This window comes from Spea bombifrons, chromosome 5, assembly GCF_027358695.1.
Source record: "Spea bombifrons isolate aSpeBom1 chromosome 5, aSpeBom1.2.pri, whole genome shotgun sequence".
In the NCBI taxonomy this organism is placed as follows: Eukaryota; Metazoa; Chordata; class Amphibia; order Anura; family Pelobatidae; genus Spea; species Spea bombifrons.
In genome coordinates, this window is record NC_071091.1 from 47,443,615 (window position 1) to 47,468,941 (window position 25,327).

The 25,327-nt window shown below is 40.3% G+C and overlaps 1 protein-coding gene across 3 annotated transcripts in view; it reads right to left on the reverse strand.

Moving 5' to 3' along the window:
• TEX10 (testis expressed 10) overlaps positions 1-25,327 on the reverse strand; it is a 38,988-nt gene that overhangs the window by 12,397 nt on the left and 1,264 nt on the right. For 2 of the 3 annotated variants that reach the window (XM_053466093.1, XM_053466095.1), the window contains exons 3-9: positions 24,112-24,803; positions 22,650-22,884; positions 18,476-18,585; positions 17,638-17,873; positions 16,909-17,047; positions 13,199-13,374; positions 10,873-11,050 (exon numbers count right to left, since the gene is read on the reverse strand). In XM_053466093.1, coding sequence (XP_053322068.1) covers positions 10,873-11,050; positions 13,199-13,374; positions 16,909-17,047; positions 17,638-17,873; positions 18,476-18,585; positions 22,650-22,884; positions 24,112-24,803 — 1,766 coding nt within the window. The remainder of the gene's footprint in view (positions 1-10,872; positions 11,051-13,198; positions 13,375-16,908; positions 17,048-17,637; positions 17,874-18,475; positions 18,586-22,649; positions 22,885-24,111; positions 24,804-25,327) is intronic. The other variant, XM_053466096.1, reaches the window with a different exon arrangement.

Below are 25,327 nucleotides of genomic sequence, written 5' to 3' on the forward strand. Positions count from 1 at the left end.
CCAGCGTCCACATTGCCCACATAGAACCTGACCAGCACCCTGCGGTGGGGGTGCAAGGCCTCTGTCTCCCAGCTCTGCCACTGTATGGAACAGTATAGAGTGATGGGAGTTATGATGTACTTTAGAGCATAATTATAATGAAAAAGACATTGGAAATGGTACAGCATAACACCCATCACTCTCACACATTTACCAATCAACACTTACAATCCACAGATTCCACACATACCAATCCACAGATTCCACACATACCACACATACCAATCCACAGATTCCACACATACCAATCCACAGATTCCACACATACCAATCCACAGATTCCACACATACCAATCCACACATATACCAATCCACAGATTCCACACATACCATACCACAGATTCCACACATACCATACCACAGATTCCACACATACCAATCCACACATATACCAATCCACAGATTCCACACATACCATACCACAGATTCCACACATACCAATCCACACATATACCAATCCACAGATTCCACACATATACCATCCACACATTCCACACATACCAATCCACTCTCACTGTCACTCAGTCTTAATGAATGATTTCCTACCTTCTTTTCTACTTCTTTTCTTCTTACAGCAGTCTTGTCTTTTTACAGCAGTCTTCCTCTTCGCTCCTCTTCTACTGTCTTTTTCCGGGTCAGAGGGCACTGTGGGCGCGGCTTCAGTGCCGCCGGGGTTTGTTGTCAGATCCCGGCGGCACTGAAGCCGCGCCCACAGTGCCCTCTGCACAGCAGCAGTTGGCGCGCGGATCGCAAGGGAGCAGAATCGGAGGTCTTTAACAGACCTCCGGCTCCCTTGAGTGATTTTAAGCCGGTTCAAGGGAACCGGCTTAAAATCACTCAAGGGAGCCGGAGGTCTGTTAAAGACCTCCGATACCGCTCTCTTGCGAGCCTGCTCCTCCAGCGGCGGACATTACTGTCCGTCTCTGGAGGGGTGCCGGGTGCCGGCAAGTTGGCACCCCCTGATGAGCGGCACCCGGTGCGGACCGCCCCCCCCGCCCCCCGCTAGGTACGCTACTGGTAGGTATACATATATAATGTATGGAAACAGAGCATAGCAGGTATAGATCAACACATTTACACACAAACTCAGCTTTGCAGTTATAGATCAATTGAAATTCTCATGTGAACTCAGCACCGAAGGCATAGAAACAGACGTACAAATCATCGATTTGGAGGTATACAATAATAATGTATGGAAACATAGCACTGCGGGTATAGATCAACACAACACACAAGCCCAGCATTGCAGGTACAGATCAACTCAAAATCACATGTAAACTCAGCACTAAGGGCATAGATTGAATAAACACATGGAAACAGCACTGCAGGTATTGATCAACTCAACAAGACATACAAATCCTGTACTTGCAGGTATACATAATGTATGGAAACATAGCATAGATATGGATCTACAGAATAACACAAACCCAGCTTGGCAGGTATAGATCAAATGGAATTCACATAAACTCAGCATTAAAAGGTATAGATAAAACCACCTAAATTAGAGGCATAAATCACAGGTTGCACACCTCAAAGCCTGGCGTCCACACTACCCACATAGAACCTGACCAGCACCCAGATAACACACTTTGGCACCCTACTTGTGCCCTCTTTGCTTTCCCACAAATCAATTATACATCTATGATGCACACACTTTTACAGACACTTACGAATTCACACAAATCATCCACATATTAATTCACTCTCACTCGCACAATTCATCCACACATTAATTTATTCTCTCACTCACACAATTCATCCACACATTCATTCACTCACAATTCATCCACACATTCATTCATTCCCACATAATAATTCAATCATACTCACTATGTATTTCAATATACTTACTACCCTCTTTTTCACTATGTACCCTCTCTCCCTCTTTGTAGTTCACTTACCTTCCAGAAGTCCTGCGGTGGGAGCATGAGGCCTCTATCTCCCTGCTCTTCCGCGGTGCGCGTTGCTTCACTGCTGAGCGCCTGAATATGAAGTCATATTCCGGTGCTCAGCATGACATGCCGGCACTGCCACCGAGCTAGAGGCCTCGCGGAAGAGACTGAAGGGCGCCGAGCGGTTGCTGAAAACTTCATGAGCGACCGCTTGGCGCACATCTCTCTCTTCAGCGCCAAAACAACGTTTTCCCGGATTGAGGCTCATTTTCTTCTCAGGGTTAAATGTTGTCACATTTTTATAAGCAAGGCTTTCTGTAGTCTGCATGCATGTGTATATCTATGCGTGTGGATTAATAGGTAGGTGTGCTAACGTAGAGGTACATATGTTCGTTTATGGATGGTAGATGTGTTTTGCGAGATATGGGTTCTTGCACTTGATGCAAGATAAAATGGAAATTTTTTTGATTGTGTTGCATGTGTGTAGTTCAGCCCCAACGGGGTAATATAGAATCAAGTTATTTACTGCTCATTTAATAGGCAACGTAAACATTTAATGATCTCACTACTCTTCAGATACAATGTGATAAGGTAATTGTTTAAAAAAAAATCCATACATACCATCCAAAGAAAAACACATCACACAAATTTGCTTCAAAACATCTGCCCAGTGAAATGTGAATGACTGGTAACATTCATATAGAACAGGGCTTGACAAATTTGTTTTAAATCTAGGAGCCAGCTAAAAAAAAAGTTAGGAGCCAGGACTTTTTTTTGCCCCAGCCCTCACACTTTGCCCTGCACTCAGTCTCACACTTTGCCCCAGCACTCAGCAATCACAGTCCTGCCCAGACATACCCAGGTTCCAGCATGTACTGGCTGACTTGGCATGATGGGAGTACATGCTGAAACCTGGCTTGCTGCCCTCCCTTGTGTATTGATGCTGCACATCACTCAGAGCCCCCTGTGCCATGCCCCTCCCCCCCACTTACACAACCATGCCATCACACACACTCATTCATACACCCTCCTTCACCCCCTTACCTGCACTGCAGATCTCTCACATGCATACTTCCATAGGGGCCCTGCTGATTCTCTCTCTGTACGAACTTCTCTTGTCCCGCCCACTGGGAGGAGGAATGGAGCAGTCATGTGATGTGAGAAGAATTCATGTGACTCCTCTGGTTTCCTGCTTCCTGTGGCCAGCACAAGAGACGCTGCTTGCACAGTAAGACACAAAGTTAAGCAGTGCGGCCCTATTTTCAGCCGTTTTTTTTTTATTCCGGCATTTTGCCGAAGATGTGTTTCGCCACCGGTTTGGCTCACATACACCTAGGCGCAGGACAAAAATATCAGTCGCCACGATGACCTGGCGCCTGGGATTTGTCGAGCCCTGATATAGACTAAAACAGAGCAAACCCATATGGATTAAGGAATTGTCTCACATGAAGTTGCTTCAAGAATGACAGTTAATCACAGAGGTACATTGATATGGAACAGTACTACAAAATCAGAAAACAAAACTAATAAACCCCCAGCCACCCAAATCGACAGATTGTCAGGGTGAATCACTAGCATTAAACACAAGCCTCTTTATGTTTGATCTACTCCTGTACATAGATTTAAATGTATTCGTTGATCTAAGGAAACCATATGGCTATAAACTTTTGGTATTTGTCTCTATATTTGCTCCTCAGCATTAAAGAGTGTTTGGTCTACTCCTTAGCATTCAAATAAGAGGTTTCAATATAACATCATCTAATAAGGCATTCACTCTGAACCAGGTGGGTAATATAAGTAGGTCCCATACCTGGCACAAATAATGTTAAAGTTATTAAACAATGGCATACAAGGAGATAGGAAGTGGGTAGTTCATACTGGGCTGCTCAAACCCACAAAGTGGCAGAGATGATACAGTGAGAGGATAGCAACCGAGACATAACCTGTTTGTGCATTCACATCATAGCTGAGAACAGGCAAGTAGTCCAAGTATTTTCAATGGAGGACCAGATCTTCCAATGAGGAAGTTTATTCCACTCTTTAACGCAAGACTTATAGTAAGTAGTACATTACATTTATTAATAGAGTGCCAACAGTATAGCATTACAGAGTCAGTAAAGTAATTTAAAATCACAAACCGTATACAAACTGGTACAAAAGAAGAAGAGGGCCCTGCTCTCGTGAGCTTACAATCTAGTTGGTGGTTGAGGGGGAAGTGAACAGTAGGAAAAGACTGCTTGGATAGGGATAAATTGATCGAGTCAGGATGATCTGTAGAGGTTGTTGGTCATTCCGATGGCTTGATTAGAATGATTGTTAGGAAGAAAGGTTGGGGGGGAGGTTCAGGAAGCCTGACAGAACGGGGTAAGGAATACTAGAGTGGAAGGAGGTAATGATGGTAGAAGAGAGACACAGTTTATAAGAGGAACAAAGGAGGAGTCTATTAGCGGTGTAATTGAATAACAGGGTAGAGATGTAGAGGGTGCAGAGCTGGGGCTCTGTAGGTCAGGGTAATATCTTAGGCAGGGTAAGGATAACTATAAAATCTGGGGTTTTCCCTTCTTCCAAAAAAATAAATAAAAAATCCTACGACCAGCCTCTGAAAGTACTACCATATTTGCTCGAGACATATTTATAAGACGACCCCCCCCAAATTTGAATATTAATGTAGAAAAAAAAAAAAAAGACCTGAAGACTAACCTATGAGAAAAGTTATTCGTAAATATGTATTCACATGTAAACTATTTTTTCATATTAAAAAAAAAAATCTGATTGAGAAAAATGCATCTTTTTTAAATTTTTGATTTGCCAACCTGCCCCCCAGTTATGCCCTATACCTCCCTACTTGCCAATCTGCCCCCTGATATGCCTCACCCCCCTTACCGATGCATCCCTAGACTTGTCTCCACTGCTCCAGACTCCCTTGTGTCAGGTGAGGGCAGCCTGTGGATGTCTGCACGATGCGCACAGGCAAACTTCGCCGCTACGCGGGACTTCTGTCTGGCCTTCTATGGCTAAGCACCGGAAGGTCACCGGCTGCCAGAGAGGAGGACCCAGGTCCCCTGCAGCTCTGCGGGGGAACTAGATCTTAGTCTTTTACTCAGACCTCTATTTGAGGTCTGATTAGAAGATGACCTCGAATATAAGACAAGGGGTATTTTTCAGAGCAAAAAACCTTGTCTTATAAATCGAGCAAATACGGTATAATTGTCAAAATGTTAATCCTTCCAAACCAAGAGACATTCAAGGAATCCCATCTTTTCAATTTCCACTCCACTCGAAATACACTTAAAATATGATTTCCACAAAGTTAGATAATCTGTCAATCAATATCATTTCTGAGGTACCAGAAGGGAGACGTGTGGATAAGAGATAAAAATAATGGATCATCAGCATGCGTTTCCAGTTTGTAAGGTCTGGGTCGGCCTGCATAGACAAAAGGAGGGGCTTCAAAGCAAGAAATGGTTCAGAGACATAGGCATTCAACTGAACTCTAGCAGTTGGCTGGGAGTAAAGACTCTCGATCAAGCAAAGCATACACCCCCCCCCACACACACACACAGTCCAAGGAACCGAGGACCAAACACTTTCTCAGCATCAAGAGAGTAAAACAGCCTATTCCCTTAACCTGCTGCTTCAACTAAAATATCCAGAGTTCGTAATACATTATCATTGGCCTCTCTACCACCAACAAATCCCACCAGATCCTTATGAATGAGTCAAGGTAAGAGCAATTTGAAGCATAAGGCCAAAAATCTTGAAAATCATTTAAGCTCTGCATTTAGCAGAGAAATAGCCCACAGATACCACAAAAGACTGTCTCTCCCCTGCTTAGACAACATGGCAAGTGTGGCCTCCTAGGCAGCATCAAGGTACACCCCTCCCCATCCCTCAATGCTTTACAAAACTATGGTGTAATGATTTCCTTAAATGCCTTGTAATATGCAAGGCAAAATCATCAGGGCACAGGAGCACTCCCGCCAGTTTTTGTTTTATCACCCTAGCAAGCTCCTCCACAATAATCTTCAATTTCCTTAGCGTTTAAAGTCAATACACTGCAATATCTTCTCCTGTCTGTTGGGAATTGGACTGAGACAGATATTATACAGCCTCTCATAATAGAGGTGGAAACCCTCCGCAATTTTTGGTGTGAATAAGAGAGCTTGCCATCTAAAATCTTATGAACACAAGATTCCAGTCTAACTTGCCTCAGTGTCTCTCCAGGATTATGGTCATGTTCATTGAAAATGCTATATTAGATCAATAAAGCTTGGGCTTGTGAGCGCAACAATATATTACTATTCTGATCTCTGTTAAATCCTGAAACACTGAGCCAGATTTAGATCAGGCGCACAAAGCTTCTTCAATCTATCATCTTGGCCATGAGCTGCACGCTTTGTTTTCTGCTGGATTAAAAAACCCTTAACGCATTTGTGTGCCTACGCAGTATTAGCAGCTTTTACCTCCTCATTCTCATGAACATTGAAAAACTTCAGCCACAGCCACGCATTCATCTTCCACGTAAATGCTCTAGGCATGCAAGAAGGGAAAGTCTGACCATATTGCTGGATCGCTGTGTCAACTAGTGTACGAGTGGTATGAAATAAAAATATAATCAATACTTGAATATCTTCTATGTGTGTGGGAATACAATGTGTAATTCTTATGTTGGGAATGGGGCACCCTCCAGCAGTCCACCAGAGATCCTCAACATTCTACATCGGCACCTCAGCAGAGCATTTGTCTCGCCTGCTGGGATGCCAATCTTGGGTTCTAAAGGGACATTGAGATTGCCAGCCATGATTACCACCCACTCAGAGAAGGTAAAAAGCTTTGCCATTAAAAGCCTAAATGGCAAACGCTGATAAGCAATAGGTAAACTCAAATGCAATGGCATAGGTTGATTGTAGTATACAGTCATTTAAAACACAAATCATCCCTCTGGATCAATTAAGTGACCCTGAACATGGAAAGATGTTAGCACAGAAATACAGCTGTACCCTCTTGTTTAGCCTCAGGGGTTATTGTCAAAGAAATCATCAGATAAAATTGTGATTAGATAGTCTAGGATAGTCTCTTGGATGCATGCAATAACATGTCAAACATAATGCCAAATAGGGCTGCAACAACTAATCGATAAAATTGATAATAAATCGATAATGAAATTCGTTGCCAACGAATTTCATTATCGATTAGTTGAATCGATTATTATCGATTATAAAATGAGGATTTTTTCAGAGCAAACACTCTGAAAATACCCCTCATTATATAATCCGTTTAGTATGACTCACAGCAGCAGCTCCTACTTACCAGTCCCTCCCTGTAATCACTGTGACAACTGGCCCCGCCCCTTCCTTCTCCCAGAAGGCCAGAACCACATGGCTGTGACACTCGTCTAACTGTAAGTATAAAATTAATATTTGGGCTGCTGAAAGTTAGGGGAGGTGGGGGTTAATTTAGGGGCAGCTATGGTTAATGGAGTGTTTAGGGTTAATTTAGGAGCAGCTGTGGTTAATGGGGTGTTTAGGGTTAATTTAGGGGCTGTTGTGGTTGACAGGGTCTTTAGGGTTAATTTAGGGGATGCTGTGGTTAATGGGGTGTTTAGGGTTAATTTAGGGGCAGTTATGGTTAATGGGGTGTTTTGTTTTGATGGGGTATTTAGAGTTAATTTAGGGGTAGTTATGGTTAATGGGGTGTTTAGGGTTAATTTAATGATGAGAACTAAGGGTTAATTGGATTAATTTAATAAAGTTAACTTAAGGTGCAGTTAGAGATAAAGGGGGGGGGCAAACTAAGGGGAATCTAAATCCTGGGGGCCATAAAGATTAACCCAGTACTTATTTAAAAAAGTATGGTGTCAGTGTGATGCGAACGGGTCTGTGACTCTATGAGGGGACTATGAGATATGTGGGAGGCAGCGTGGAGTGGCATGTGTGGGAGGCAGCGTGGAGTGGCATGTGTGGGAGGCAGCGTGGAGTGGCATGTGTGGGAGGCAGCGTGGTATATGTGGGAGGCAGCGTGGAGTGGTATATGTGGGAGGCAGCGTGGAGTGGTATATGGGGGAGGCAGCGTGGAGTGGCATATGGGGGAGGCAGCGTGGAGTGGCATATGGGGGAGGCAGCGTGGAGTGGCATATGGGGGAGGCAGCGTGGAGTGGCATATGGGGGAGGCAGCGTGGCATGTCGGGGAGGCAGCGTGGCAAGCCTGGGCTCAAATGTGCATAAATTGGGGGGGCTGGTTGGGAAATACAGACAAGAAATGCATTTTATTAAAGTTTTTTTATTCTGCTGTTTGTATTTAACATCATTTGTTTATTAAATTATTTTAAATAAATGAAAAACGTACATTCATTTTTTTATCCAATTAATCGACAAAATAATCGGCCAACTAATAGATTATGAAAATAATCGTTAGTTGCAGCACTAATGCCAAAAGCCTCCCCAATGACAGTGAAGTGAAAAGGCAGAGGAGTTAGCCTACATTGCCTCATGCCTCCTGTAACTGTAAGCTGGGCTACTCGCCAGCCTACTCATTCCACTAAGCTGTGCTCCACAGGGTGACTTAAGAAAACTAAACCAGTGTGACCTTTATTTACCATCCTTAGGGTACAAGAGTAAGTCTGTAAACCCACAAAAACATACCAAATCCAGCTGGCGTAGTAAATAAGCAGTACTTAATGTACATAATAGCAATAATTCTACTGACTTTACCATTCTATGAGACTCCTCACTGGGACATGTAACCAAGGCCAGTCTCAACTAGCATTAACCCTTAGCTTTGACCCCAATTAGCTGTTTTATAATGGTGAAGTAATGATTTGAGACTGTAAAACAGACTAATAAAATCAGTTTATAATATGTACATATCTAGAAATAAATAGCAATAATTATGCAGTAGCATGAGTAAACATGATTTAAAGTGGGCCATCTCACGGAAAAATACATTTTCTCCTTGAGCATAAATATATTGCTTTATACAGTATCAACAAAAACATTTTATCACATTTTGATTCAATAAACTTTGTCATAGTTGTCAGTCATGTGATATATTGGGTGGGTTTGCCTATTCAAACACCACTGAGCAAATTCTTTATGGCAGGGCTCGACAAATCCCAGGCGCCGGGTCGACAGAGAATTTTGTCCTGGCGCCTAGGTGTTTGTCAGCCTCTTACATCCACAAAAAATTTCCCCCGCGTCACCATGCGGGGGCGCTGCTGCTGCTGTCTGCCCAGGCAGACCAGCACAGCCACTCCGAGCCCGCCCCCGAGCCTGTGATCACTCCCACGGAGTGATCCTGTAAGCTGAAAACGCGGTTGCAGGGGACTAAAGCTTGTGGGGACTAAATATCAGTCAATGCTGTGCTCCAATGGAACATCAGCATTGAAAGAGTAAAAAATAAATAAATAAATTAAAAAAAAACAGCACTGACCTGAAAGTCCAGGGTGCTTCCAGGTCAAACACTGTGAGTTTAGTAAGTGGGCTGATGATGATCCGATCACTCCTGACCAACTGTTAGTTTTAATAAAAATCCTAACTCCTAACTTTTTTAGCTGGCGCCTGGATTCACAACAAATTTGTCAAGCCCTGCTTTATGGCAATACTAATGAGGCCTGTCCCTCCATAGACTTTGGGAGTATTTCGGCTGGGTGATTATGACTGAGCTATTCTTTTGTTTACCACAGACAGTATTATAAAGAATCGGTGTGTGCCTAGTAGACTATGCTAAGATAACACAGCCAGAACAAATAACTCTTAATGCAAAAGCAAGAACTGCTTATTAAACACTTTGTAAAAGCAAGATCAGTTTAAAAGAAAAAACAATACAATACTATTGGTTTGATTTCAAAACCAGTAATAAAAAAAAGAAACTGGTGCAAGTTCCCTTTTTAACCATTAACCCCTTCGTTCCCCCTATAGACGTACCGGGACGTCCAAAAAACGCCCACAAAGAAACCCCTATGGACGTCCCGGTACGTCCAGCCCTTCGTGCAGCGTCAGGGACACATCCCTGCCGCTGCACGGGAGACCAGGCTGTCGTTTGACAGCAGAAGCCGGCAGGGGGATCGTGGGGAGGGGAGTGAGAGACCATCTCTCTCACTCCCCCTCCCGTCCTGAAACGGAAAAGCTGAAAAAAAAAGTTAATTCATTTAAAAAATAATATTAAATAAATCGTTAAAATAATAATATAAATACTAAAAAAATTATAATGTGAGCTGTGATGTCACTGTGACATCACTGGCATGTTTAGGAGGTCCCTAGGAGGACCTCTTACCATTACTGTGTAAAAAAAAAAAATATATATAAAAAATAGAAAAAAATGTAGAAAAATTAAAATAAATTTTTTTTAAAAAAATATATAAAAAAAAAGATAAAAAAAATTCTTAAAAAAACCTTACATCCCATTGCCCTAGCATAACATCTAGCCAGTATAACCCTCCTGCCCCCGTTCACAATCCCCAAACCGGTTAGGCCATAGGCATAAAAATTATACAAAATTGTACACCTAATAGTATGCTCCCTGGTGCTGGGAAAGTCTGGAAAATCTATATAAATTAGGTATTTCTGAAATCAGGACACCTGAATTGATAAACTTGGAGGGGATTTTCCATCACTTTACCTAATTTTGTGAGGATTCAGAGGGAAAATGTAAAAAAAAAATTTTTTTTCAGCTAATCATCCAACTATGGTATCAAACGAAAGCTCTATCTCTCCTTGAAAAAACAATATATAGTTTACATGGGTACACTATTCACAGGAACAGAGAATAATCGCTAAACCGACATACCCCCAAATTGCTCTGGGCTTTGGAGGTACCAAAAACCCCTGGGATTGAAGGGGTTAAACTTATGCTGCATGTTTGTAAACACATTTATTCAAACACCAATAAATCATCTATAGCACAAATATAAAAAAAAAATATGAACATGACTACTTGGACTTACCTTGCATGTAATATCCCAATAAGCATAGATGAGAGATTATATGGAAGTTTTTCAGTAACGCAGCAACGATTTAAACAAACTAGTAAATCTGAAGATACGAACGGCAAGAAGTACAACAGTTGTACCAAAATTTGTTGCAACTCTACTGGAAGAAGCACAAATGCACCATCCTGTGGATCTAATTAAAGAAAATATATTTAGTATTGTAGATTATTTAGATAATTTTATGGTATTAGAGTATCACTGAACTAGATAACATTTGAAAACCTTTAAAATTAACATATACCAAACAATTCTATACAATAATTTAAATACACATACTTTATGATATGCTGTATCATTAAAATTACCCTTCAGTGTAACTAAGGGGCCAAGCACCAACTCTATAAAACAGCCCCAGACCATTGTGGTCCAGTACATAGCATTCTACTGGGATCTGCCATCCATCATACTACGGTGCTGTCAAAAAGTATCTGTTCCCTTCCTGATGTCTTTTATTTTTGCATATTTATCCCATTTAACTGATCATCCAGTTAATTTTAATATAAAACAAAGACATGGTAATAAAAGACAATGCATCTTTTAAGTAATTCCATATATTGAATGTAAAAAGTTAAATTACAACCTTTATCAGCCATGTGAAAAATTGTGGCCCTAAATTTAATAACTGGTTGTGCCGCTCTTGGCAGCGACAACTAATGAAAGGTTTGTGATAACCAGCACATCACTGTGGAGGAGTTTTGGCCCACTCATCTTGACAAAATTGTTTTAATGTAAGCCAACATGAACTGCCTTTAAGGTAATTCAACAGCATCTCAATCGGATCGAAGTCAAGACTTTCACAAGGCCACTGTATTCAAAGATGGACTTGTTTGTGTGTTTCGGATCATTGCCCTGCTGCATAACCAAACTGCAATTTAGCTTTAGGTCACAAACTGATTCTTTCAGGATTTTCTGGACAGGAAGTCACCCTGGTCCTAAAGCAGCAAAGCACCTTATTGTGTAATGCCATGTTAGTTGTATGCCAAATGCCTTCCAGAAAAATTGGGGGTCATCAACATGTTTTTTGGCAAACGTGAGATGAGCCTGTGTGTTCACTTTGGCCAGCAGTGATTATCGCCTTGCAATTCCCCCATGGATGCTGTTTTTGCAGACACTTTCTTACAGTGGAATCACAAACACTGACCAATTTCTAGATAATGTCTCTCGCCGTGATTCGCTGGAAATGCCGAGAACTTAGAAATGACTTTGTAACCCTTTCCAGACTGATGCATATCAATGACTATTCCTCATTGGCTATTGTATTTCTTCAAGATCGCAGCATTACATGTTGCTTTTTGAGACCTTGTAGCCTACGTCACATCAGGTTCTATTTAATTGATGTTTAGATTCAACAGGGCTAACAGTAATCATTCCTGGGTGTGTCTAGTGAAATTGAACTCGATTATTACATTTGGTAAGATTAAGTAACTTAGGGGGTAATGTAGGGTTGGATAGTTTTCTTCCTTTCATCATTTTTCCGTAGTTATCTTTGTCTAATATTAAAATTAGTTGGGTGATCTGAAACAATTGTGTCACAAAAATGCAAAAACAGAAGAAATTTGAAAGCAGGCAAATACTTTTTCACAGCACTGCAGACAGTGAAGCATGATACATCACGCAAGAGAACATGTTTCCAATACACCAGAGCCCAGCAGAAGTGTGCTTTACACCACTCCAGGCAATGCTTGGATTTGCGCATAGTAAACTACAGCTTCTGGGCAGCTGCTCAGTAATGGAAACCCACTTCATGATGCACGGTGCATATGGTAATGTTGCTTCCAGAGAGCAATGCTACAGAGGACAGGCTATTTTTAAGTTCTACGTGTAGCCCCGCTCTGTAAATGTGCGTGGTTTACAGTTCCGCAGCTGAGCTGTTAAAAAGATGCTTCAATTTAAATGACAGCACCCATTTAAAATCACTTGGCTCTTCAGTACAACCCATTCTACCGCCAACGAATTTCAATAATTACGAAGGGTGTCCACATATTTTGGTCATATAGTGCACATACACACAGAAAATTAAACACTCCAGAAGTGTCTAGCAAAAAAAAACAAAACAAAAAAAAAAACACTATTACAAATACCGCAATATCTCAACATATCACACACATTTTCCATGACCTTGTGATTAAAATTATCTGAACAATAAGACTGCCAACTTCAGCAAAGTGATAAAGGGGAACTTTAACCATTAAATACACTTAGTGCACTGAACTGCTTAATACAGGACTTGGTAATCTGAAAAATTCTGTTTAACACCTATGAGAAAAAATAAATCCATCACCATAGATCTGGCAAGCTGTGAGTTGTAGGCTCTGTAGTATTCCTTTGTTTGCGCGGGCTGCAGCAGTATATATTGTATTAATCATTACTGAGGAAAGATGAGCATTTCGGGAGCCAAGCTGAGCAAGTTGCAGTGGAAGATTGGCAAGCCAACGACATAAAACCTTGCTTCTGCTTCTACAAAACAAAACAAACAAAAGACTTAAAAGGTCCATTCATTTAATTTGCATTCATTTAGCATCAGCATTTTTATTCTTGCCTGAGACTTTTAGTTGCTAGATGTGAGAATTTTTTTTTAAAAAAAAATCTTATTTAGGAGAACCAAATTAAATAGGTTGGACTGGGATTAAAACTATAACGGCAGTAGGGCGGCAACTAATGATTATTTTCATAATCGATTAGTTGGCCAATTAATTTTTTTTATTAAACCAGATAAAAAAAAAAAAAATGTAAATTTTTCATTTAAAATAACTTAATAAAGCAACATAGGATGTTAAAAACAAACGGCAGAATAAAATAAAAAAACTGATAAAAATGCATTTCTTGTTTTTATTTCCCAACCTGCCCCCCAGTTATACACATTTGAGCCCAGGTTTGCCACACTACCTCCCAGATGTCACAAACCCCCAGATATGCCACATACCTCCCAGATATGCCACTCCACCCTCCCCACATATGCCTTATATACCCTATATGCCAGTCCATCCTCCCCTGATATGCCATAGTGCACTCAGTCACAGACTCGTTCACAGAACACTGACAATACTATTATAAATAAATATCGGATTAATCTTCACTGCCCCTAGGATTTAGATTCCCCTTAGTTTTACATCTAACTGCACCTCTAATTAACTATTACCGTATTTGATCGATTATAAGATTTTTTTTTTCAGAGCAAATGCTCTGAAAAATACCCCTCGTCTTATATTCGGGGTCGTGTTATAATCAGACCTCAAATAGGTGTGACTATGAGACTAAGATCCAGATCCCCCGCAGCGCTGCAGGGGACCTGGATCCTCCTGACTACCCCCCCCACCCCAAATTACCGGTGCTTCTGATTCCCCGGAAGGGAGGTCCATCTCGCACACCTTCCCCGGCTGTCAGCGAGACTTCCGGTGCGGGGAATTCTCACTGACAGCCAGGGAAGGTCTGCGCGATGGATGCAGACAACCCCTGCTGCTAACCGCACCTCCTTCCGGCTGCAGCGGAAGTTGTCTAATTAGTAATTACTAAGTAGTAATTTTTTTTTTGGGGGGGGGGGCTGGAGTGTTAAATGGGGGGCATAAGGCATTTCTGTAGGCAGAGTGCTCTATGAAATGTCTTTTAACCACCTTAATGCCACTCTGCCTCCAGAAATGCCCTTTAACCCTCTATACACCACTCTGCTTCCTGAAATGCCTTATACCTCCCTATATGCCACTATGCCCCATAATATGCCTTTTAACCCCCTAAATGCCAGAGTGGCATATAGGGATATAAGGCATTTCTGGAGGCAGAGAGGCATATAGACTGTTAAAAGGCATATCATGGGGCATAGTGGCATATAGACGGTTAAAAGGCATATCATGGGGCACAGTGGCAAGCCTGGGGCAGATGTGAATACCCAGGGGGGCAGGTTGGAAAATAAAAGGAAATAAAAACAAAATATTTTTCTCAATCATAGCTTTTATTTTAAAAAATAGCTTACATAGTTTACATGAATTAACATTTACATTAAAACTTTTCCTATAGGGTCATCTTATATTCAGGCTTTTTCTTTTTTCCTAAATTAATATTCAGATTTGGGGGGGGTCGTCTTATAATCGAGGAAATATGGTAGATGAATTAACCCTCAGCATTAATCCTACAGACCCCATTAACCATAACTAACCCTAAATTAACCCCCACCTCCCCTAAGATTCAGCAGCCCAAATATTAATTTTATATTCACAGTTAGATGAGAAAGGGACGGGGCCAATCGACAGTGTGACTGCAGGGAGTGACTGGTAAGTAGTAACTGCTGTGAGTCACACTGAATGAAACAGATTTAAAACTAGGGGTATTTTTCTGAGCATTTGCTCTGAAAAAACCCTCATTTTATAATCGGTTCAACTAAATCGATAATGAAATTCATTGGCAACGATTTTCATTATCGATTAGTTGTTGCAGCCCTAAACAGCAGACCGTCTATATCGCAATGCATAGATATATAGTGTCACAGAGCTGGCTAGTCCGACCGACTACCTCCGCTGACTTGTGCTCCCTTAGCCTGGGACACCATACTTTTCCCGGTTCCCCAGTCACTAGGTGAGACGCAGTGTAGGGTAAAACCAAAGAAAGACTGATTTATTTCTCACACACAGAGCTGGATATATCCAGCAAAAAACAGACATTAACATAAAACAAAATATTGGGATACAAACCACCTCCCAGAGACAACAGGGGCAGTAACGGGATTAACAATACAATAGGGTCCCAACCTCCACTATTACTGGCCGAAACCAGTTCCAGGGATGGCCAGGGTAAATGTCGGTAGTAGTGAAACTGGGGGGAAGGGAGGGGTCAACATAATAATGCACTATGGGGTGGAGGGGTCTAATATTTAACTAAAACAATGGCGGTCACTCCCTGCTTGCAGACCCTGGCTGCCAGAGATAATCCCCTCAGCAAGTGATGGGATGATATACTGCTGGGGTAGCCACAGAAGTCTTCACAATGTCAGGGCCCATAGTCAATAGGGAGGAGTCTGACAGTCAGGTCTCTCCAGCAGCCCCAGTGATGGAAGGTTCCGTCACATGTAGCTTTCCTGGAAAACGTGCAAGAATGTGGAAAATATGTGGAAATTTTGCATCTCTTAATGGGTTAGTTTAATATGCCCCTGACATCACATCAAAAGAAAAATGCATATTAAAGTGCTCAGAGTCTGGAATGTCCCTTTAGTTATGAAATCCGTAATTTCAAAAATACAAGAACACATGAATATGGGATCACACTGAGCAGTAAATCTAGATATTCGATTAAAAGAACATTCTGATCACCTTTTTCTCCATTCGAGAAATCTGTCTATTAGCACTGTATCTTCACACAAATCCTGACATAGAAACATTTTAAATACTGGCATTTAAAATACTCATGGGGTGTATTTATTTTATTTTTTTAAATGTATTATTTGATGGGGTTCATTGATTCTTTGTATTGGCTGGGTTCAAAGATGTCCCAAATAACACATGTGCACAGACCGACTAGCTGTCAAAATCCAACCGCTCCGCAGATGCGACCCTCCCAAATGTGATCTTTTAGCTCCCAAAAAGACAAACCCATGCATAGGTGGTATCACTGCAGCCAGGAGAAGTTGCTGAATGTTTACTGAGGTGTTTGACAGTAACAGACCAGGAACTGTAAATGCATGCTTGTAGTTAAATGTGTGAGAAAAAAAGCACACTCAAAAAACTACTGCAAACTTTGACTAAAGCTGGTGGTAAAATGTAGGCATAGAAGGAGTTAAACACATTTTGTATTGTGGTTTGGAAGTGGCATATACCAGGAACTGTAAATTTATACCTGAAGTATTTTTTTTTAAACCCACAAAAAGGAAAATACAAAAAAACAGTTCTGTGAATTGTTTTCTCTTTAGCATAAATGCAGGAAGTATGGATGCAAGAAAGATTAGATTTAAGCGACAGAAATCATAGAAAATGCTTACCAAAACGAACTAATATGAAACAGCCTTACCTCCCCAAGTTGAGACAAATTTCTTCTTCTTTTAAATAAAGTTTACTAAAAAAATTTAGAAGCATTGCACGCACTGAAAAGAGCAAATCCTTCTGCTGATACATCATGTAAACTGCATAGATCAGTTTTTCTGTAGCTGCTAATAATAAAAAAACATACTATTTAATGAATAGTTAACCAGAGTATACATTTATATTATAATTTCAATGTCTAGATTATTCAAATACATTTTTGAAACATAAAAATATAATATATACACACACTTAGGTACATTTTCCTCAAAATATCATTGAAATGAATACGCCACCTCCAGCTTAAATATACTGCAAAATCAACATTACCAATTGATACCTCTCTCTTATTTGCACAGTAAAGAAGGGAGGCTTGTAACATACAAGCTCAGTCTGGAGAAGGCTAGGTTGATAGTCTGACAACCAACAACTAAAAGGAGGTTAAAATACCTAACCTATGCTAAAAGTTAAAGTATAACCTTTGTTATATGTGCATTAAAAACAAACCTAGGAGGTAACAAAAAAAACCCTAATATGCAGATAGAGCACTCATTACCTAGCCTGGATGAATAGAGGCAGAAAAATGCATGGAAAATGTACAGATCAGCCAGCCCAAATGGGGAGTGAACTGTTCATTTAAAAAGTTTCCATGTAATAGGATTTATATTTCAATAATAAGATGTATTAAGTAAAAACATTACAAGAAACATATGCATACCTCTGTTCCTTTGAATATTTAAAAGTCTGCTTGTTACATCAAGTAATCTTTTTAATTGCTTAGCATTTAGCTTATATCCATGCATCAGTTTGTCTGTTACAAATGTTCGAATTGTGGCAAGCCATCCCGAGTCTTCGTCCAGAGTTGCAGGACTAGCCAAGGACACCATTATGTCACATAATGTTAAATTCAACAACAGACTATCGAGACCGTTGCTTGTAAGTGAGAAGTCTTTGCTGAGGGGAAAACAAAACAAATATATATCATGTTTCTGTAATTGTTATATTATCATGTCATGTTTACGCTGCAGAATATGATGGCTATGATGTATTGAAATTTTGCTTACCTGAGCTTGAACAGACTTGTAATAAGACCAATATGGTATGTGTATAATATACAAAGCGTATAAACAAAAAATACAACACATAATTAGGATACTGTAGCACCCAAACACTGAGAAGGAAGAGTAAGAGTGGAGGCAGTTCTAAAGCGCTTCAATATTGATATGGAGAGTGATAAGCTGCTTAACTGTTCACCATGAAAAGGGTCGTAAAGAGTTTCCAACAGATGATAAAATGTTTTCATTAATGTTGAGCAAATTACACCATTAATAAGTAAGCAGATTGTAATTTAGGAGCTGAATGTGAGGATATATTATATATACTAAAATAGTGCTTCCAGTAGCTCTTGGCCCACTTACAAAGATACATACATATCTGTTTTTACTTTATTTGTGATCTTAGCATGTCAGAAGCATATGTTAACCAAAGGATGGGTTGGATGCCAATCAGCAAATTTGTGTTCATTGTAGGCATTTATTAAAAAAAAAAAAAAATACCCTCTCTTTGTTTTCTTCTTCTGTTTCATTGCCTCAGAAAAGGAGTAAGGAAAATATTTCATGAAATGATGCTTGAAATCTTTAAGATAACTTTTTCTAAGCCATCCATCCTATGGAGAAAAAAAATAAGAAAACCCTTTAAAACTTTCAGTAACGTAATTTTAATTAAACCAATAAAAACAAATGTTAATGCAATGCTATGCCCGAGGTAGTAAACAGGTAGTTTTACAATTGCTGCTAAACTACAGCTCCAATGATCCTCTGCTACCCTGGGAATAGTTAGGTGCTTCGAATTTCTGAAGTGGATGGGTAAAACGTGTGATACCGACGGTTTAATACTAAAGCTCTAAAACCATTATCACCTTTTCTTCATCTCTTCAGTTTACTATGCATATACAGTGATATTGTTTAGGGCATATTTCCATGTAGGTCTGTCTCATATATTATGCTACAAAAGGTAAAATCTGGTAGTAGTAAAAATTATTTTGGAACCTTATTCAGACCGAGCTAAAGCAATTAAAGAGATGGTTGAAACAATAAGAGTGTAAGCTCGTTTGAGCGGGGCCTTTTTCACCTGTTTCTGTAAGTCAAATTGTTATGTTATATACCGTATTGGCTTGATTATAGGCCGCACCCTAAGTTTGGTGCTATTTTAAAGAAAAACTTATTTTTAAAGAAAAAATACACCTTAGTGGAATGGTAAAACAGTATTTAACCTAATACACAGGAATACGTGTAACATTGCTGGTATCTATTATGCAGTTAGTCAACATATGTTATATACAAACAGAAAACCAATAGCCATTTTAAGGTCCCCGCCCTTAATTCATAATGCACCTTACTAACAGATATGCCACTCTGCCCCCCCCCCAGACTTACCAATGCACCCCCAGACTCCCTGATGCCTAGTGGGACAGGCCAGTGGACTTCTGCACTGAGAAGCACTGCCGGAAGTGCTGGCAGCTGGTGAACATGTGCGCAATGCGCTTAGACAACCTCCACTCCCGGCACTTACGTTGGGGCTTCTATAGTAGAGCACCGAAAGTTTATGTCACGCCGGTGCTCCACCAAAGAAGCCTTGGCGGAAGCGCTGGCAGCGGAGGTTGTCTAAGCTGCCGGCACTTCCCCACTTTAAAGGCTTAAAGCAGGGGGAATAAAGTGCAGCCTATATTCGGGCAAACACGGTACACTACTTGTTATATCCTACCAACCCGTTGAACAGCGCTACAGAATACAATGGCACTAAATAAAACAATTAAAAAATAATAAATCAGTTTATTTGCAAAACATCATACAGAGACAACAACAAAAGCTTATAACATGCTAGAAGCAGATTTCGACTTTTTCTTAATGTTTATGCTCGTTCAGATCTAAATTGAAGCTTTAGTCCATGATCATAATATATCCAATAGAAGCCAACACTACATAAGACCACAACAATGAAAATAATTCAGGATTCACTTGGACGAAACTGAAACCAAAACCGAAAACGACCCCCAAACAAAAAACACACTTATTAAAAGTAACACCAAAATTGGACAGAAAAATTCAATAACAACAATAATATATATATATATATATATATATATATATATATATATATATATATGTATATATATAATTTAATTAACAGCAATCACACTCCTATCATGCCCAGGCAGCCAGTACATGCTATAAACCTGCTGATAATGTCCTTTTCGGCCACCAATATATCGGTGCATCCCTAATAGAAAGTGATACACAGTGCTTCACAACAACAAACGTTTTTTTACTACTGCAGTCTCCACACATACCCACTGGTGTGCAAAAAGTAAAACAAGCAAGATATGGAAAAAAGTACTGCACAGAATACAATTACACACAACTATATAAAAAAAAAAAAATCGATTATCAATAGGATAAAAAAATAACGTACATTTTCCATTTATTTAAAATAATTTAAAGAACAAACTGGATGTTAAACACAAACAGCAGAATAAAAAGAAAAAGCATTTCTTGTTTTTACTTCCCAACCTGACCCCAACCCCCAGTTATGAATATCTGAGCCCAGGCTTGCCACACTGCCTCCCAGATATGCCACTGTGCCCTTTGATATGCATTATACCCCCAGATATGCCCCTCCACCCTCCCCAGATATGTCTTATATCCCCTGTATGACATAGTGCCCTCTGATATGCCTTATAGCCCCAGATATGCCACTGTGCCCTCTGATATGCCTTATAGCCCCAGATATGCCACTCTGCCCACCCCAGATATGCCTTATAGCCCCAGATATGCCACTCTGCCCATCCCAGATATGCCTTATACCCCCTATATGCCTTGTCATGATTAACTCATGATGTAGTGGATGCATGGAAGGGTAATCCAGCAGAGGTGGTTAATCCCTCCGTGTTAGCATTCAATGGAATCATCTGATGTCCACTTAAATGTGTTTCTTTGTGGATGCCCTCTGTATCTGTTCTGGCAAGAGGTGTCATCTTCCCAGGACCCCTGTGGTGATTCATGGCCTAACTGATAAGGATCCTGAGTTATAGGAATTCCATTCCTAGGTAAAGTGGAGGAGTTTTTCCCATCACCTTTACCCCAACATAACTTATTGGCAGATCAAAGATGGGAACCAATTCTTGGAAAAGGTGTCATAAGTTGGTCATGTGGCCAGAGGGGTGTTCTCTTGAAAAAGAATCTGATTTAGGGGCAATGCAGCCACCTCAAAGAAGAACTCCACAATTGACTGTCATTGGAACATCGTAAGAAACCATCCGGACAAGAGAGTGAGCGAGTGAGTGAGCGAGAGAGAGAGATGGCAGACTACCTGGGGGGATACAGGCAGGATTTGGGGGTTAATGTGGTATAAGTTATGCCTTGTTAAGGGGTGACGCTAGTAAATCCAGAGGCCTGGTGCTATGAACCCCTTCATACCCACTCCCTCCACAAAGTCACAGCTTGGCAAGTAGTCCTGCCTGTGACACCTTATACCCCACTATATGCCATAGTGCCCTCAGATATGCCATAGTGCCCTCAGATATGACACTCTGCCCACCCCCCCCCAGACTAACCCCCCATGCTCCAGACTCCTTGGTGTCTAGTAGAGGCAACCGGTGAAAGTCTGAGCGATGCGTGTAGACAACCTCTCTTGCTGGCCAGCACTTCCGCTGGAGCTTCTATGACTGAGCACCAGAAGGTCATGTGATGCCGGTGTTCTTTGATAGAAGCCCCAGTGGAGGTGTCGACAGTAGCGGAGGTTGTCTGCGTGCAACGCACAGACGCCCACCGGCTGCCAGAGAGGAGGATCCTGCAGCGGATCCTCCTCTCTGGCAGCTGGCGAATGTTGCGCAATGCGTGCAGACAACCTCCGCTGCTGCTGGCCGGTACTTTCAAGGCGGAGCACCAGAAGGTCGTGTCACGCTGGTGCTCCATCATAGAAGCCCCGGCGGAAGAGGAGGGCAGTAGCGGGAGATGTCTGCGCGCAGTGCACAGACCTTATGACAAATAGAGTTCAAACACTAAGATCCAGATCCTCCTCTTTGGCAGCCAGTGAAGGCTGCCAAAGAGGAGGATCTGGATCTTAGTGTTTGACCTCTATTTGTCATAAGACAAGACGGATTGTATGAAAAATGGTGTCACTCTATATACATGTTGTGTTTATTTTTTCAAGTATAGTAACAGTATTATGAAGAAAGACAGAAGACTATCACAAATACATTTGTTGTGTGGCTTGTGGTCATACACAAAGCAAATATACCACTTAATATTTACTAGTTATTTTGTTTTATTGAGACAATTATTTTTTCTATTTTATGTCTATGGATTTTTCTTGGTATATTATACTTGCTTTAAGGTTAGAGTTTGGATACCACACCTAGCATTACATCAGTTTGAGCTTTTTGTCTCTCTGTATGTTTTGTTCTTGATTACCCAGCTTTCCTTTTTCATTTAGGGCAGATTGCTATTTGTTTCTTTTTCAGACAGGCAGGATTTTCTTGTGCAAATTGAGAATTCATAATTATGGATTTTCAAAGCATATTACACGCATGCAATGGTACTATTTAGTGGTTATACGAGACCTGAATCATCTAATTTGCATATGCTAGGCATCATCCAGGCATGTAAAATAATTATTGGTCACAGAACACAACAGAAGAGTTAACTGTTCCATAAAATGCTGTTTTCCTACCATTTTGTGAGATTCATCTTGATGCTCGCTAAGCTTCCATAGCAGAGAAACAATGCTTAGCACCTGCTGTAGTAGATTATGTGATACAGGATTAAGAGGGTTTCCATATTCAGCTTCAGGAAATTCTTCAACCCAGCATTCAATCAACAGTGGGACTATTGCCTGAATGAATACCTTAAGGTTAGTTGCTGAAGACAAACCTTCATCTGAGTTGCCCGTTATTCCTATCAGAGTCCTTATGAAAACAAAAGAAAAATATCATGACAAGAGAAAGTAGTACATGGCATCATACATAAAAATACTTACGATGGGCAAGTATAGAAATGCAAGAATGCATTATTTATTTTTTTCCCCAATGAGTGTTCTCTTAGCTTAACTAACAGGTCCCAAATCCAGATTTTCAGCAGAGCGCACTCGGCTCAATCACTTAATGGCCAAAGAAGGAAACATTTGGAAGACACAAATGCGGACTCCCGATGCCTATGAACATAGACCGGTATCCATGGAAAAGAGGTGGTAGCAAACACTATTACAGTAAACAATCATGTCAGTTTCTAAGTGAAAGACTACTTGTTTCTCTACCTGGTATTATAGTCCTTTTACATTGTGATCAGCAATATTCAGGAAACATATGTCATTAAAAAAAAGAAGGATTGGTGTAAATAAGTACTGATATTCCAAAGAAGGTGGCAAAAGGAGTAAGAACAAATATGTTTTTTAGGTTTTAAGAATACAGGTTTATGGAGCAAGAGAAAAACATACTAGTAGCTGGAGGTGAACAAAAAAGAAAAAAAGAAAAAAGAAACAAGCAGAGTGTTACAACAGGAAGGGAAAAAACACGTAGGTGGTGGGATGAGGGCTGAATATATTTTCCAAATACAATACAAAATGATCAAGCGGCATTGTTGAAATTGCCCAACTGGGTGCCCCCAAAAAAGGCTATTAGGATAGCTTGGAAAAACATGGAAGCTTCCTATAGTATACCTAGACACATGCAACTCTACTTTATTTCTTCACATTGTACTCCCAAATAAACGAGGATAAACAAGATAAAGAAGTACATTTGAGGTTTTCTCAATACAATGTAGAAACATGGAATTTGATGGCAGATAATAAGCCGTTAGGTCCACCTAGACTGCCCATTTTTCCTGAGCCAGAGAATCTGTCCTTGTCCTGGATTCAGGATACTGTTATGCCTATCCCATACATCCCACTGCCATGGATACCATTTCATCTCTATACTTGTGAGCACAATGTATTATTTTTTTTTTAATTGAGCCAATCTGAAAAGCAAAATCGTTTTAGTTTGCAATTAAGAAAATTAGGGAAAGTGTTCATAAAAATCATTCTTCTCCAACGTGTTTGAAGACTTTGCTCAATGACTTTGCTCCATGACCTTCACTGAGGATTTTAACCTGTTTACAGGAATACTAGCTCAGCAAACAAGCTGTACAAACCTTACCTTAATCGGAAAGATGATTGTTGCTGTTCACCACTTTCATATAATTTAATAGGTTGTCTGCTACGTGTATGTTCAGTCCAAACAACATCTAGGCATTTTCTAGAGGAAAAAACATTTTCCAAGTTTTCTGTGTCTGGAAACTTTTCCATAGCTTGTCTCACCAGTGCTTGAAGGAACTTCTTTAATCTATTCAGAACACTTAACCTCCACTTTTGAGAAGTAATTTTTCTGTTAGGATTTATAGACAAGGTCCAGGCAGATGGTTTTTCTCCACCTTTTTCTTTTGAGTTGTTTTGGTGAGAAATAAGTTCCAAGAAATTGTTTAAGAGCATGCTGCTACGATCAATTAGTAGGTCAGGATATTGTTCCAAAAGGATATCCAATATCTTCAACGAGTCTTCCTGAATATCAACTATGATATGAGTCATAGCGCTGGAGAGGTGAGCACTTACAAGCGGGAAAAAAGGTGCAACTTTTTCCTGCGGAATCAAGGGAGCCAAGCATTTCAGGAGAGAAACAGCAGCTATTCTTACAGTTGGCTCTTTATCTGTAAAAACCGCAGCCACTTCTGCTATTATGCTAGAAATATGTGTATCGATCACTGATGGGTGAGCAGACAGGAGTTCTTGCAGGCCTACCAGAGCACTATGTTTAACGCCAGTATTGTAATGGTGAATCTGGGATAGAAGATCCTATATAAAAAAAAAAACAAAACAAAAAAAACTCAGGGTTATACGAAGCAACAAAGAACACTGCATACACATTAACAAAACATTTTTATTTATCTAGTATCTATGAAATAATGGCAAGAGTTGTTAAAGGAATCAAAACATTGGTATTACAAAATTCATATATTCAAATATATACATAGCCCACATTAGGAGCAACTATGAATGAAAGCTATACAAATGTGGTCCCACCCAAAGTTCACCACTTAAAAAAGTTTGCAAAAATATTCTGTTGTTTTTAACAGTTTTAAACTTAATTACGGAAATTTTAAATGATTCCACTAATATACAAAGTCCTCCATTATACTATTAAATTCTTACGTTCTTCTTGCGGGCTACGGATTTCCTTCTCGCTTACCACCTCTCGCTTTTACCTTTCACTCTTGCTCATCAATATTCAAGAAAATCCTCAAAGCCCACTTTTTCAGAAGAGTACCATCTTTGCAGCTAAGACTTTTGTGCCACTAAGACAACTCTCACATTAATTG